Raw genomic sequence first — 17,079 nt, forward strand, 5'->3', positions numbered from 1 at the left:
AGAGATACCAAAAATTATAAATAAAAAATGGAATCATTAAAATGTCTAGTGGTGACTTTTAATCCTTATTAAAAATTACCTGAAAAGGTTATAGCCCAATACAATCAAAATTGAAAGAACTTCCACTGAGAAAAACTGGCATGATTTGATATATTACTTCTCCTAGTTTTACTGGCTAAGAAAAGTCCATTTTGGAACACAGGTTAAGTATAGTTAGGAAATTTATAATGTGATTATGCCATTAGGTGATGACCCTCTGGCTTACCATTGCAAAACAGTGGAATTCTCCCATTAACAAAAGTATATGGGGCCAGTAAGCGAGAGATAAATATAAAACTTTTTTTTTAAGAGAGAGAAAGTTGAACTATCTTCTACAAAATAAACACTTTAATACACTGAATATAACTTGATAATCCTAACTAAGGAAGCAAGTAATTTCACTTCAAAAAAGTTTTGTCACATTCTTCATTTTCTCTTCCCTCCTTCAAGTAAATAAAAACAATGATGAGCAACAAACTACAAATGCGACAAGCCATACAGTTTCCGCATACTCTCCATTGTCAGCAGTCACTTATCTGTTACAACAGCTACCACTGAGTGCCTCCAGAGAACCAGGCCTATAGAGGATGCAGCACATACATGACCTCACTGGAAGTTTTAATACTGCCATTTTACAGATTAAGAAACTGAGATCCAGAGAGACTAGGTAATTTGACCAGGTAGTAAATGGCAATGCTGCTAGTTTAATCCAGATCATCTGGATATCAAAGGCTATGTTTTTCACTGAGCATCCTATCCCTCTGGGCACCATACTAACACATTAAATTTGTCAACATTCTAAATAAAAAACATCCAGAACAATTTCAAGTGAGGCAACTTTAAGAAAAAAAAAAAAAACATATATGCTGGACTTCCCTGGTGGTGCAGTGGTTAACAATCCACCTGCCAATGCAGGGGACATAAGTTCTGTCCCTGATCTGGGAAGAATCCATATGTTGTGGAGCAACTAAGCCCATGCGTCCTAACTACTGAGCCTGTGCATCGCGACTACAGAAGCCCGCACGCTCTAGAGCCTGCGGTCCACAAGGGAAGCCACCACAATGAGAAGCCCGTGCACGGCAAACAGACAGCAGCCCCAGTCGTCGCTCAGTCGTGTCCGACTCTTCGCGACCCCATGGACTGCAGCACGCCAGGCCTCCTTGTCCATCACCAACTCCCGGAGTTTGCTCAAACTCAAGTCCGGAGAGTCGGTGATGCCATCCAACCATCTTATCCTCTGTCATCCCCTTCTCCTCACGACTTCAATCTTTCTCAGCGTCAGGGTCTTTTCAAATGAGTCAGTTCTTCACATCAGGTGGCCAAAGTACTGGAGTTTCAGCTTTAGCATCAGTTCTTCCAATGAACACCCAGGACTGATCTCCTTTAGGATGGACTGGTTGGATCTCCTTACAGTCCAAGGAACTCTCAAGAGTCTTCTTCAGCATTATAGTTCAAAAGCATCAATTCTTCGGCACTCAGGTTTCTTTATAGTCCTTTATATTTATATATTATAAATATATTTTTATAGATTAGTCCCTGCTCACCACAACTAGAGCAAGCCCGCCTGCAACAACAAAGATCCGGCACAGTCAAAACTAGATTTTAAAAATATGTCCGTATAAAAAACTACATTTTGAGCTATATAGCATAGTTCAGTTCAGTTCAGTCGCTCAGTCGTGTCTGACTCTGCGACCCCAAGAAATCACAGCACGCCAGGCCTCCCTGTCCATCACCAACTCCTGGAGTTCACCCAGACCCACATCCATCGAGTCAGTGATGCCATCCAGCCATCTCATCCTCTGTCGTCCCCTTCTCCTCTTGCCCCCAATCCCTCCCAGCATCAGAGTCTTTTCCAATGAGTCAACTCTTTGCATCAGGTGGCCAAAGTACTGGAGTTTCAGCTTAAGCATCATTCCCTCCAAAGAAATCCCAGGGCTGATCTCTTTCAGAATAGACTGGTTGGATCTCCTTGCAGTCCAAGGGACTCTCAAGAGTCTTCTCCAACACCACACTTCAAAAGCATCAATTCTTCGGCACTCAGCCTTCTTCACAATCCAACTCTCACATCCATACATGACCACAGGAAAAACCATAGCCTTGACTAGACGAACCTTAGTTGGTAAAGTAATGTCTCTGCTTTTGAATATGCTATCTAGGTTGGTCATAACTTTCCTTCCAAGGAGTAAGCATCTTTTAATTTCATGGCTGCAGTCACCATCTGCAGTGATTTTGGAGCCCCAAAAAATAAATTCTGACACTGTTTCCACTGTTTCCCTATCTATTTCCCATGAAGTGATGGGACCGGATGCCATGATCTTTGTTTTCTGAAGCCAAGCTTTAAGCCAACTTTTTCACTCTCCACTTTCACTTTCATCAAGAGGCTTTTGAGTTCCTCTTCACTTTCTGCCATAAGGGTGGTGTCATCTGCATATCTGAGGTTATTGATATTTCTCCCGGCAGTCTTAATTCCAGCTTGTGCTTCTTCCAGTCCAGTGTTTCTCATGATATACTCTGCTTAGAAGTTAAATAAACAGGGTGACAATAACAAAATAAACAGCCTTGACATGTTCCTTTTCCTATTTGGAACCAGTCTGTTGTTCCATGTCCACTTCTAACATGGAAGTTGCTTCCTGACCTGCATACAGGTTTCTCAAGAGGCAGGTCAGGTGGTCTGGTATTCCCATCTCTTTCAGAATTTTCCACAGTTCATTGTGATCCACACAGTCAAAGGCTTTGGCCTAGTCAATAAAGCAGAAATAGATGTTTTTCTGGGACTCTCTTGCTTTTTCGATGATCCAGCGGATGTTGGCAATTTGATCTCTGGTTCCTCTGCCTTTCTAAAACCAGCTTGAACATCAGGAAGTTCACGGTTCACGTATTGCTGAAGCCTGGCCTGGAGAATTTTGAGCATTACTTTGCTAGCATGTGAGATGAGTGCAATTGTGCGGTAGTTTGAGCGGTCTTTTGCATTGCCTTTCTTTGGCATTGGAATGAAAACTGACCTTTTCCAGTCCTGTGGCCACTGCTGAGTTTTCCAAATTTGCTGGCATATTGAGTGCAACACTTTCACAGCATCATCTTTCAGGATTTGAAACAGCTCAACTGGAATTCCATCACCTCCACTAGCTTTGTTCGTAGTGATGCTTTCTAAGGCCCACTTGACTTCACATTCCAGGATATCTGGCTCTAGGTCAGTGATCACATCATCGTGATTATCTGGGTCATGAAGATCTTTTTTGTACAGTTCTTCTGTGTATTCTTGCCACCTCTTCTTAATATCTTCTGCTTCTGTTAGGTCCATACCATTTCTGTCCTTTATTGAGCACATCTTTGCATGAAATGTCCCCTTGGTATCTCTAATTTTCTTAAGAGATCTCTAGTCTTTCCCATCCTGTTGTTTTCCTCTGTTTCTTTGCATTGATCACTGAGGAAGGCTTTCTTATCTCTTCTTGCTATTCTTTGGAACTCTGCATTCAGATGCTTATATCTTTCCTTTTTTCCTTTGCTTTTTGCTTTTCTTCTTTTCACAGCTATTTGTAAGGCCTCCCCAGACAGCCATTTTGCTTTTTTGCATTTCTTTTCCATGGGGATGGTCTTGATCCCTGTCTCCTGTACAATGTCACGAACCTCATTCCATAGTTCATCACGCACTCTATCTATCAGATCTAGGCCCTTAAATCTATTTCTCACTTCCACTGTATTAATCATAAGGGATTTGATTTAGGTCATACCTGAATGGTCTAGTGGTTTTCCCTACTTTCTTCAATTTCAGTCTGAATTTGGTAATAAGGAGTTCATGATCTGAGCCACAGTCAACTCCTGGTCTTGTTTTTGTTGACTGTATAGAGCTTCTCCATCTTTGGCTGCGAAGAATATAATCAATCTAATTTCGGTGTTGACCATCTTGCTATGAAACAAAGGCGGATAAATGGTATTTTTGATAAAGAAAAACCTTTCAATGAAGAAACTAAAATTTCTAAAACAAATAAGAGTCTCTGATACTTTTTAAAAGAAAAATCTCAGTAGACAAAATGTGAAGACAGATCAACAAAAATGTATTTGTACAGCTTCCCGGGTGGCTCAGACAGTAAAGAATCTGCCTGCAATGCAGAAGACCTGGGTTCGATCCCTGGTTTGGGAAGATCCCCTGGAGAAGGAACGGCTATCCACTCCAGTATTCTTGCCAGGAGAATTCCATGGACAGAGGAGCCTGGCAGGCCCCAGTACATCAGGTCGCAGAGAGTCAGGACACGACTGAGCGACTTTCACTTTCACATCAAAAATAGCAAAAAAAAAAAAGGGCTTATCTATACAAGTAAGAAATTGGCCAAGTATTTCTCTATTGAAAGGAAACGTCAAAATACAAATATCATTTTGTTGATGCCTTGCATCACCCCTGCAATGAGAGGGAAAAAAGTCAGTGATACAGCAGAATGTTTTCTGTACAGCTCACGTATTCACTGAGAACAGACTACATTACCATTAAACACTACTATCTTATCAACTGTGCTGCAGTTACAGAACTTTACACTCTCAAATAGCACCCTATTTATAACACTATGCCTACAATCCTTTTGGTTGACTGACTCATCTAAGCCATTCCTAACCTCCTTCCTTCCTTACCCACTTCCACGCCTAGTTTCCTCTACAGAGAGGAAACTACAGTGTTTAGAGAGACACTGTTTCAGTTTCCCGATTTAAGCCAAAGCCTATTGGAGAGGTCTGAGAAAGTTTTCTTTTGTATTCCTGTTAAGAGACAACATTCCTGTAACTTCCCTCTCCCCTCTGCCATACCATTCTTCAGCTATGACAAGAGTAGCTCTGCTGGCCATCTCATAACCATAACGGACCCCACAGATGCTGACGGATACCACTGAGACACTGATCAACATTAACAGATACCTACCTTTTGACTTAATGTGAGAAAGATAAACTTCCATTTATTTAAGCCTCTGTTAGTCAGACATTCCATTTATTTCTAGACAAAAGCATTCTTTATCAAATATTTTTACTAAACATCAATTTACAGGCTGATAAGATGGTTTAGAAGCTGGCTAGTTGTGTGATGTACTCATTCACTCATTTAAGTTTACATTATTAAATGCCTACTTAGGATTACTATTAGGTTTGGGGGAGAGAAAATTGAAGACATGGCTTTTATCTTATGTTTGAGACACATACCTAATACAAGAGAGAGGTCTGTAAATACGACAAGAGTAATATATGCTCTAGCCGAGCCTGAACAAACTTCAGTGACAGCACACAGTGGAACCATGAGATTTTTTTTCTTTTTGTTCTTTCAAAAGTCAAAGTCTAGGTTTATGCCAGAAAAATATCAGACCAGCCAGAACCAATCCTGTTCTGTCCTCTTCAAACGACAAATTGAAGACAGAAGACGCAGGAGTCTAGGAAGAAAGGAAGAACATTAGACACTGTTGAGAGTTCCTGAGAAGGGCCCTGAGTTACCCTCTCTGGTACTGTAAGATTAGCTACAACTACAGAAAGAGGAGTGCAACTACAGAGCCCTTAGAAAACCTGCAGGGTACAGGAATAGAGAGAATCTATCACTTTCGATCTAGAACCCCAGGAAGAAGCAGCCCCACAGGTACCATCCATACCATCATGGCACAGGAGGTGCAAAGAAGCCCTTTTATCTGGAGCACAGTGCGCCTGGGACAGCCACTAGCTGGGAATTTCACAGTGCACACTCCTACATGGCCTCCATACTGCCAACAGGAGCATCTTTCTTAAATAAGGCTCTGATCATTTCACTTCCCTACTCAAAATCCGTCAGCTTCATACACAGAGCCCTTCATTATCAGGCTTCCTTGGTGGGTCAGTGGTAAAGAATCTGCCAATGTAGGAGGCGCAAATTTGATCCCTAGGTCAGGAAGATCCCCTGGAAAAGGAAATAGCCAACCCACTCCAGTATTCTTGCTTGGGAAATCACAAGGACAGTGGATCCCAGCGAGCTTAAGTCCATGGGGTCGCAAGAGTTGGACATGACTTAGCGGCTGAACAATAACAACATTCACCCCTCACATTCAACTGAGCAGTACAAAACAACTCAAGATTTTCTCATATATTATGCAGTTCTATACATATCTATCCAGTCCTGGCATATAATAACAAGTTAAAGCACTTACTATGGATTAGTCATTGTTGTACGCAGTTATACACAACACATTTAATTGTCACAAGCAACCTGTGAAGTAGGAAATATTAGGACCACTTAACAGAGAAAACAGAGATACAAGATGTTTCTAGTAAATGGAAGAAGTAGGAGTTGAGTCTGGGGTCTGGGTCTAGAGTCCACTCTTGTAAGCCACTGTGCTCCACTACTTTAACATACGGGTCTCTGTACCCAGCATGTCCTTCACCCTCAACTCCCTTCTGGACTCACACATCTTTCCAGAACAAACCTAAACGTCTCCTTCCTTAACTGTAAAGCCTTTCCTCAGCAGAATGTTCACCCTCTACCATCCTCCCCCATGCTGTACACTATTCCACCATGTGGCAGGGGTCTGTTGACCGGGGTCTCTCCTCACCAGGCTGTGAGGTCCTGGAGGACCGGAGCTACCTCATTCACCATTACCCCTCTCAGTCACAATGCCTGCCACAGCAAGCATTCAGTATACATTTACTGAACTGAACGAATTTCAATAAAGGTAAACGCCTATTTTTATTCAAAACCATTTCAAGTTGTCCACACAGCTTGAGTGGACCTATTCTTTACCAGCTCAGTTTTAGCAATAAATGATTTTATGTACTGATGGTTCCCAACTTATGACGGTTTGACTGAATGATTTTACAACTTTATGATGGTGCAAAAGCAGTCCACATTCAGTAGAAACCATATTTGGAACTTGGAGTTCAGTTCTCGTCCTGGTCTAGTGACAGGCAGCACACACTCCCCATGACGCTGCACGCTGGACACAGGCAGTGAGCCGCAGCTCCCGCTCAGCTGCGTCACCGCCACGGTGCGCAACCAACACACCGACAACCACTCTGTACCCAGACAACACCTCCGGTTTCACTTTCAGTATTCAATAAACTATATAAGATATTCAACACTTTATTATACAAGTCTTTGTGACAGATGATTTTGTCCAACTGTAGGCTAATGTTTAAATGTTCTGAGCCCTTATAAGATAGGCTTGGCTACACTATGATGCTTGGTGGGTTAGGTGTATTAAATGCATTTTTTTGACTTAAAACAGTTTTAACTTCCCATGGGGTTGACAGCATAACCCCACTGTAAGAAGTAGAGGACGATCTGTATTCATTTCTAAAAACTGGTAAAATTAAAAAAAAAAAAAATTATTCTGAGAATCTCTTAGTGTCTCCCCAAACCCATACCCTGGGTCTGAAATCCAATTTAGTGTGGATTTCAAAATGAAATGCTGGTGATAAATCAAAAACCTGACCCCCAAACGACCTTCCACTAGTAATAAATGGGTTGCAAATCAGAACTTGGATGAAGAACTGAGGAAGGTCTCAGCAGAGCAAGAAAACAAAAGAAAGAGCATGATTTCCACAGTTCTGACCCTTTAAACAAGGAAACATCCGTTTAAACCCCACACAGAGTTGCAGCAGCACCAGGGAAACTGCGCCAGCGGGCTGCTCTCATTCAAACAACCTCACACCTTCGTTTCTTCTAACTTTCATTCACTTCCAGCCTCTGGAACTATGAGAAACAAGTTTCTGTTGTTTATAAGCTACCAAATCTGTGGTATTTTGTTACAGCAGCCTGAATGGACTAAGACAAACTCTTAAAACTCCCTGGCTGACTGCTCAGTAAAGTCTGGCTATCATCATCAAGAGCATCAGTGGCTCCCGCTGTCCCCCTCAGTAATCTCCTCCATCCATCTACACTGAGGCAACTTTCAGCTCAAAAAACCATTTCTAAGAAGTCTCCCTTAACTATATAGACTTCTTTTTCATAAAAGTTAATTAACAATGTCTTTTCATTACAAGTTAATTAACTGTGTATTTATCTTGCCTTACCAAGTAAATATAAATTATCTCAACACGAAACACACATTTTATCATTTTTTATATCGCTCAAAGAACTCAGTACTGCACATAAACAGAGGAGGCAGACAGTTTCTGTTGAAGCAGTTAATGCAATCCACACGCAGTTGATAGCTTCTTTGCTATCTTAGAAAATGTTAAAGAGAAACATAAATTATAACCATGAGGCTTTTTTAGACTGTCTTTAACAGTGATCAACATATACAACCTAAAGGCAAGAGAGAAAAATGTTTCCTGATTTTCAGACTTGCAAAAAAAAGCCCATTCTCAAGAGACAAGTACATTCCTGTACTTAATTGGAATCACTGGCGGAACCAAAGCAGAACAGAATGATGGGGGTGATGGGGGGAAACAAAGAGCTCCCTCTCTCTAATCTGGAAGTAATTAACAAGAAACTCAAAAGAAGTTAACATTTTACTATGGCAATATGTTGAACAAACTGATCTTTCAGTGCAACCTTGAATTTGGAATCTGCTTCAATTCAACATTAACAGTGGCTTCTATATATAAATCCCATGACCTCTTGCAACACTTTTAATCTCTATCGCTCGTTCGGCAGTCAGCCACTTACTACTTCTCCTCTCCAATTCACTCTTTCACTTGTATGTATCTTATCTTCAGCACAGGTTACAGGTTCTTTCTTAGTAAAGCATGTAAAGATACCGATTTCTGCTTTTTTGAATTACCTCCAGTGTCTGGTAAAATGTTCTGCACACAGTAGACCCTCAAATATTTTTTTTGATTGAACAAATAAACTTAAGAGTATATACTCCTGGATGAGCACTAATTTAGTCAAACCTCCAGCCACCTTACACAGTGCCTATGCACACTGGCACTTGACATAGACTACTTAATCCACACAACCCTTTGAAGTAAGTATAATCTTTTTTTTTTTTTTTTAACAAATTTAGGAAACTTTAAGGCTTTAAAAGCTTAAGAAACTTTTCCAAGATCCTTACAACTAGCAAAAAGTTAAAACTGTGATTTCAATCCATCTTCGATTTCTAACTACTTCTCTTCCCATTAAGCTTTACTGTTTCTCTAAAATGATAAGCTCTCTTCAGAACCATAGTTGAGGGGCATAGTATGATACTGGCATTCCTTCTCAAATTTCAGTGAAAAAATAAAGTAGGTTTAAGTCAGTGAAATGGTACTGAGTGTTTGTTTCTTAAAAAAATGTATTTACTGCAAATGCCAAATGCTATCAATCTCTTATGAATGACATATCAAAATCTCATTCTGCAGAGCTGAGAACAGAAGGTATTGGACCTACTACTTATGTAATGCCCTCTGACTTGAACTGTGACTCCTGCAGGAAGTGTGTGAGATTAAGCTTTGATCTCCAGCTTGTAAATGGGGCATCGGGAACAGGAGTATGTCACAAAAAACACTGGATCCCAACTTTCAAACCAGTAGGGAGAGGAAAATATTGACAGAAGCTAATTAGAACTATTCTATCCTATCTATATAGAATAAATGTATATTTACATATATACCATTTATTATATATTATATATTTATTATATATATATTTATATTATTTATTCTATATATAGACTAAATAATAAGTTCACTTATTAAAAATAGATTCATTATACTAGCAAGAATATCTTGCTTACTTTTTTTGCAAAACTCCTTCACTTGCTAAATAGAATTATGCTAAACCCAGAGGCAAAGAAATAAAGAGCATACATTGCTCCAGATTATCTCTGGTTTACAAAGTCAAAAAAGAAATGCTTAATTAGCACTTGTTAGGCCTAATTTCTGGAGAAGGAAATGGCAACCCACTCCAGTGTTCTTGCCTGGAGAATCCCAGGGACGAGGAGCCTGGTGGGCTGCCGTCTAAGGGGTCGAACGGAGTCGGACACGACTGAAGTGACTTAGCAGCAGCAGCAGCAGCAGGCCTAATTTCAGGCATGAGTAACTGTCTGGAAGAGGGTAAGATAACACCACCAGAAACACTAACCATAAAGAAACAAGTTGATAGATAAACTGCTGCTGCAATTTCCATTTCTCCAGGTTAATTCTTTGCACATTCTAGATACAAATCCTTTATCAGACAAATGCTTTCCAAGTGTTTTCTCCCAGTCTTTGGTTGTGTTTTCATTTACTTAACTGTGTTTAGAAGAGCCGATATTTTAAGTTTTGGGGAAGTCCAGTTTATCTATCTGGAGAAGGTGATGGCACCCCACTCCAGGACTCTTGCCTGGAAAATCCCATGGATGGAGGAGCCTGGTGGGCTGCAGTCCATGGGGTCGCGAAGAGTCGGGCACGACGGAGCAACTTCACTTTCACGCACTGGAGATATCACTACACACTTACTAGAAGGGGTGTCATCCCAAGCATCAGTGAGCACATGGAGAGACCGGAACACACACACTGCTGGTAGGAATGGAAAGTGGCGCAGACACTTTGAACACCCTCTGGCAACCTCTTAGAAAGCTAATCATACCCCTACCATATGATCCAGCCATTCTGTTCCTAGGTATTTACCCAATATAAATGAAAACATATTTCCATACAAAGACATATATACATATTCATAGAAGCTTCATTTCTAATAACCGAAAACTAAAACAAACAAAACCCCTAATGTCCATCAACAGGTAAATAACTATTGTAAATCTACACAACGAAATACCACTTAACAATAAAAATGTATGAGTAATATATACAGGAACATGGATACATCTTAGTTATGCTGAGTAAAAGAAGGCAGGAAGAATATGTACTGCATGATCCATTGATATAAAATTCTAGGAAATATAAACTAATGTATAATGACAGAAAGTAAATCAGCAGTTGCCTGGGGAACGGGGCAGGGGAAGCAGTGTGTATCAGGGATTGGGGCTAGGCAGGAGAGAGAGAATGGGAATGAAGAAATTCTAAGGGTGATGGGTATGCTCCTTAGCTTGATTATGGTGATGTTTACCCGGATGTACACGTATGTCAAAACTTAACAGTTTATAAACTTTAAATATGGTTTTGGTACGTCAGTTATTCCTCAATAAAGCCTTTTTTTTTAATAAAAAGATTTATACATTTGAGAAGTTAGAACAATGAAAAATTTGTGGTATGTATCCTTTAAGATGGTCCCAATGATCCTTGTCTCTTGGTATTTATGCCCATGTATAATCTCTCCCTGAGTGTGAACTGAATTTAAGATCTGTGTCTAGGGAACAGAATGAGGCAGAGGTGAGTCACTTCCAAGATTAAGTCACAACAACCCCTGTGGCTCATGTCTGGGACTCTCCACGCACATCTGCTGTGAGAGAAGGCTGCTGCCACACGTGAGCTGTCCTATGGGAAAACCACAATTCGAGGAGGCAGGGAGGGAGGTGCTAAACGCTACCAAGGAATCCAGGCCACCAACTCAACAGACTTCCAGGAACTAAAGATCTCAGCCCAACAACCATCAAGGAACTAAATCCAATAACCATTAAGACTGAGCTCAGAAGTAAATCTCCCAGATGTGCCTTCTGATGAGAATAGAGCCCTGGCCAACAGTCTGATCACAGCCTCATGTGAGACTTTTTTTTAAAATATGTATTTATTTGGCTTTGTCAGGCCTTAGTTGTGGCACACATGACCTCTGTTGCATCACGTGGGATCTTTCTTGCGGTGCACTGATTCTCTGGTTGTGGCACAGGCTTAGTTGCTTCACAGCATGTGGGATCTTCCCAGACCAGGGACTGAACCTGTGTCCCCTGCACTGTAAGACAGATTCTTTTTTTTTATTATTATTTTTTAAATTTACAATATTGTATTGGTTTTGCCATACATCAACATGCAACCGCCACGGGTGTACACGTGTTCCCCATCCCGAACCCCCCCTCCCACCTCTCTCCCCATACCATCCCTCTGGGTCATCCCAGTGCACCAGCCCCAAGCTTCCTGTATCCTGCATCAAACCTGGACTGGCATTCGTTTCTTATATATTATACATGTTTTAATGCCGTTCTCCCAAATCACCCGCCCCCCTCCCTCTCCCAGAGTCCAAAAGACTGTTCTATACATCAGTGTCTCTTTTGCTGTCTCGCATACAGGGTTGTCATTACCATCTTTCTAAATTCCATATATATGCGTTAGTATACTGTATTGGTGTTTTTCTCTCTGGCTTACTTCACTCTGTATAATAGGCTCCAGTTTCATCCACCTCATTAGAACTGATTCAAATGTATTCTTTTTAATGGCTGAGTAATACTCCATTGTGTATATGTACCACAGCTTTCTTATCCATTCATCTGCTGATGGACATCTAGGTTGCTTCCGTGTCCTGGCTATTATAAACAGTGCTGCAATGAACATTGGGGTACACGTGTCTCTTTCAATTCTGGTTTCCTCAGTGTGTATGCCCAGCAGTGGGATTGCTGGGTCGTACGGCAGTTCTATTTCCAGTTTTTTAAGGAATCTCCACACTGTTCTCCATAGTGGCTGTACTAGTTTGCATTCCCACCAACAGTGTAAGAGGGTTCCCTTTTCTCCACACCCTCTCCAGCATTTATTGCTTATAGACTTTCGGATCGCAGCCATTCTGACTGGTGTGAAATGGTACCTCACAGTGGTTTTGATTTGCATTTGTCTGATAATGAGTGATGTTGAGCATCTTTTCATGTGTTTGTTACCATCTGTATGTCTTCTTTGGAGAAGTCTATTTAGTTCTTTAACCCATTTTTTGATTGGGTCGTTTATTTTTCTGGAATTGAGCTGCAGGAGTTGCTTGTATATTTTTGAGGTTAGTTGTTTGTCAGTTGCTTCATTTGCTATTATTTTCTCCCATTCTGAAGGCTGTCTTTTCACCTTGCTTATAGTTTCTTTTGTTGTGCAGAAGCTTTTAATTTTAATTAGATCGCATTTGTTTATTTTTGCTTTTATTTCCAATATTCTGGGAGGTGGGTCATAGAGGATCCTGCTGTGATGTATGTCAGAGAGTGTTTTGCCTATGTTCTCCTCTAAGATTTCTATAGTTTCTGGTCTTATGTTTAGATCTTTAATCCATTTTGAGTTTATTTTTGTGTATGGTGTTAAAAAGTGTTCTAGTTTCATTCTTTTACAAGCGGTTGACCAGTTTTCCCAGCACCACTTGTTAAAGAGATTGTCTTTTCTCCATTGTATATTCTTGCCTCCTTTGTCAAAGATAAGGTGTCCATAGTTGCGTGGGTTTATCTCTGGGCTTTCTATTTTGTTCCATTGATCTATATTTCTGTCTTTGTGCCAGTACCATACTGTGTAAGACGAATTCTTAACCACTGGACCACCAGGGAAGTCCCCTCACATGAGCTTTGAGTCTAACTAAACCATGCCTGGATTCCTGACCTACAGAAATGGTGATACACTAATGTTTGTTTCTTTAAGTCATGAAGTTTTGGGGCATGCAGTTCTGTTCCACGGCAATAGATAATACAAGAGCTAAGTCACATTTAAATTAAAAAGAAATTTAAAGCAAATTTACCCACTTAGAATACAGCCTTTTAGAATATAAAGAGAGTATTTGACTAAAACTAGATGAAAGTGAAGTGCAAGTGAAGTCGCTCAGTCATGTCCGACTGTGACCCCATGGACTGTAGTCCAACAGAAGCAGGGGCTTAATTTTCTTATGCAACGTGAAGTCCAGAGGTGAGGCAGTCCAAGGCTCGTGCAGCGTGTCAAAACACCACCGGGGACCCAAGCCCTGTCAACTCAGGCCTGGCCATTCGAGGAACATCGGCACAGTACAATCTCAGGGCCATATCGTGGAAAAGAGGAAGAAAGGGTTCTGCCTTTACCATGAAAGTGACCATCTTCCCAGAAACCGCAAAGCCTCTCTTCACTTACATCTCACTCATCAAATCTGTCTCCCACTGCCATTCACAGATGCAAGGGAATCTGGGAAGGTTAATGTTTTCTGCTCCTTCAACACAGCAATGAAAAAGGGGACAATGTTTATTGGACAGCCAGAAATATGTGCCAAAGCTGTACATTTTATTTATGGTAAGACCAAAAATACTACAGGAGTTTAGAGAAGGACAAGAACATAGTAAGCTAAGGGAGCTTGAGAAAGCCTCTGAGAAGAGACGTTTAGAACTAAGTAGAAAGGAAAGACAAGGGAATTTTCAAAGGGGATAAGAACAAAAAACCATGAAGACAGGAAAATGTAATAAGGCCTAAAAAGAAATCACCTTATATAAAGTTTTTAATTGCATAAGTTAAAAAAACCGCTGAGTGATGAATACGTATGCTATTTCCTAGCAAGGAAAAAATGCAGCATCTTAAACAACAAGGTCCTACTGTGTAATAAAGTGTAAGGGAAAAGAATCTGAAAAAGAATAAACACACACACATACGTATAAACCTGAGGTTATCTTCTGAGGTCAGCAATGCCAAGTTGGGTGCAATGTTTGAAGCAGCAGTATCCTCACCAGAAAGGCTTCATGGTGTGTTCTGGTAGGAGTTTGGCTGTGTACCTTCCCTCAGTTCCTGCCTACTTTTAGAACTGTGTCCATCCTTCCCAGTGACTCTGCAAGTCCATCTTACATCTTTTAATAAATTTCTTTTCTGCTAATGTCAACCAGAGTTAGTTTGTGTTGCTTGTAATTAAGAACACGGACTTTATGGTTCCCCACAAAGTTGAACACAGGAGCATCATTTAAAAAAGTGGTGTTTCAGGACGATTTTCCTGTGAATAAACACAATCTCACACAACCTCCAGAGAGAAATTAATTTACTATTGTTAATTAACTTTTCCTGTTATTGTTACCTTCCAGAAAATCAGGACTCTTCCTCCCTTCCCAAAAAAGTCCACAGTACTTTCCCTAAAATTTCACCCCTTGCCTATATAGTAGAGTCCCCTTTTATCTGTGGTTTCAGTTCCCATGGTTTCAGTCACCTGTGGTCAAGTATAGTGCAAAAATATCGGATGGAAAATTCTAGAAATAAACAGTTCAGAAGTTTTAAATTGTGTGCTATTCTGAGTAGCGTGATGAAACCTTGCCCCGTCCGGCTCCATCCCACACGGGACATGAGTCATTCCTCTGTGCAGCGAATCTTGCCTGTTACTCACTTAGCAGTCACGCTGGCTATGGGGTTACTGTCATGCTGCCACAGCGCCTGTGCTCACGTGACCGTTATTCTACTTGATAATGGCTCCAAAGCACAAGAGTGCTGATGCACACAACTCAGATATGCTAAAGAGAAGCTGCAAAGAACTTCCTTTAAGTGAAAAGGTGAAAGTTCTTAGTAAGGAAGGAAAAAAATCGTATGCTGAGCTTGCAAAGACTGTGAGAATGAATCTTCTCTCCATGAAACTGTGAAGAAGGCAAAAGAAATTTGGGCTAGTTCTGCTGTTGCACCTCAAACTGCAAAAGATACAGCCCCAGGGCATGACAAGTGCTTCATTAAGACGGAAAGGGCACTAAATTTGCACAATAAGATGTTTCGAGAGAGAGACCACATTCACATTGTTATTGGTACAGCTGTTCTATTTCACGACTAGTTGGTTTTTCATATCTTACGGTGCCTAATTTCTAAGTTAAACTGTATCACAGGTATGTATACATAAGAAAAAACGCAGCATGTATAGGATTCAGGACTTTCCATGGTTTCAGGCATCCAATGGGGGTCTTGGCAAGTATTTCCTCAGATAAGGGTGGGACCACTGCATCGTAAGTTCTACATGATAATTCATGCCATCAGTCTTGTAAAGGATACAAAAGAGCTCATCAAAATGTGATGGAATCTGGAACTACACTCTTGGAAACAACCAAGAGCTCCTTTAATAGCTGAATGAGTAAACAAACTGTGGCACATACAATGGGATGGAATATTATTCATCAGTCAAAAGAAATGAGCTACCAAGCCGCCAAAAGACATGGAGGAAACTTAAAATGCACACTACTAAGTGAAAAGAGCCAGTCTTCTTTCTTCTGAAAAGCCTGCAGACTATGATTCCAACCAGATGACACTCTGGAAAAAGCAAAACTTTAGAGACCTTAAAAATATCAGTTGTTGCGAGGGGCTAGAGGAGAGGAAAGGACGGAGGAATAAGTAAAGCAAAGGAGACTTTTAGGGCAGTGAACTACGCTGCATGTTACTATAGTGTTGGATACATGACGTTTATAGACTGGTCACAACTCACAATGCACAAGACATTGTGAGAATGAGCCTCTAATGTCAACTATGGACTTTAGTGAATAATAAGGTATCAACATTGGCTCGTCAACTGTGACAACTGTATCACACTATTACTAGATGTGAATAATAAGGGAAACTGTGTATTTGGTTGCAGGGGGCATGGGTGTATTTGGGAACTCTCTGTACCCGCCCATAAATTTTTCTGTAAACCTCAAAAGAACTAAAATACTAGAAAACAATATCATGGCATGTGAGATGAGAGTTAGAACATTCTACGGTCTTTGCTCCCCTTGGAAAAAACGAGATTTTGATTATCTTTAGACTGAGTCAAATAACGCACGTTAAAAATGTAACAGAAACCACTAAATAGGAAGAGGATTAAATAAAACAAATTTCTTTCTTAAAAAACAAATCTATTATTTTAAATTGTGGTGGCCTACCTGAGAATCCAGAACCTCCAACTTACGTTTCCTGGCATGAAGAGCTTTACTTGGAAAAGCCCAATAATAATTAGATGTTCCAATTCTCTCACAATCAACCATACCATCATCAACCAAGCTTTGAAGGACTTCTTTTACTGACATAGCAGCTAAGAGAGATAATTTTTAAAGACTTCATATTAAGACATATCATAAATCAAATTAAAGGCTAGTAACTGGGGGAACACTTGCAATAAATATTATAGATTGAGTTAATAAGTTAATAAATAAGGAGCTTTTAAAAATAATTACATAAAAAGCAAATACTCCAAGAGAAAAACAAAATACATCCATAAGCATCTATAAAACACGCATGGGCAATAAACAAGGAAAGTGGTCAAACCGGCTAATAATCGAAGAAATGTAAAATAAAGCATGAGACAGGATTTTTTGACTACTTAAAACACTAAAAATTATA

General features: G+C 40.3%; 1 protein-coding gene across 5 annotated transcripts in view; it reads right to left on the reverse strand.

Annotated features, from left to right (window-relative positions):
- The window catches only part of MND1 (meiotic nuclear divisions 1), a 118,985-nt gene that overhangs the window by 84,259 nt on the left and 17,647 nt on the right, over positions 1 to 17,079 (reverse strand). For all 5 annotated transcript variants that reach the window (XM_070770112.1, XM_070770111.1, XM_070770110.1 and 2 more), the window contains one exon: positions 16,623 to 16,771. In XM_070770112.1, the coding sequence (XP_070626213.1) occupies positions 16,623 to 16,771 (149 nt within the window). The remainder of the gene's footprint in view (positions 1 to 16,622; positions 16,772 to 17,079) is intronic.

This window comes from Bos indicus, chromosome 17, assembly GCF_029378745.1.
Source record: "Bos indicus isolate NIAB-ARS_2022 breed Sahiwal x Tharparkar chromosome 17, NIAB-ARS_B.indTharparkar_mat_pri_1.0, whole genome shotgun sequence".
In the NCBI taxonomy this organism is placed as follows: Eukaryota; Metazoa; Chordata; class Mammalia; order Artiodactyla; family Bovidae; genus Bos; species Bos indicus.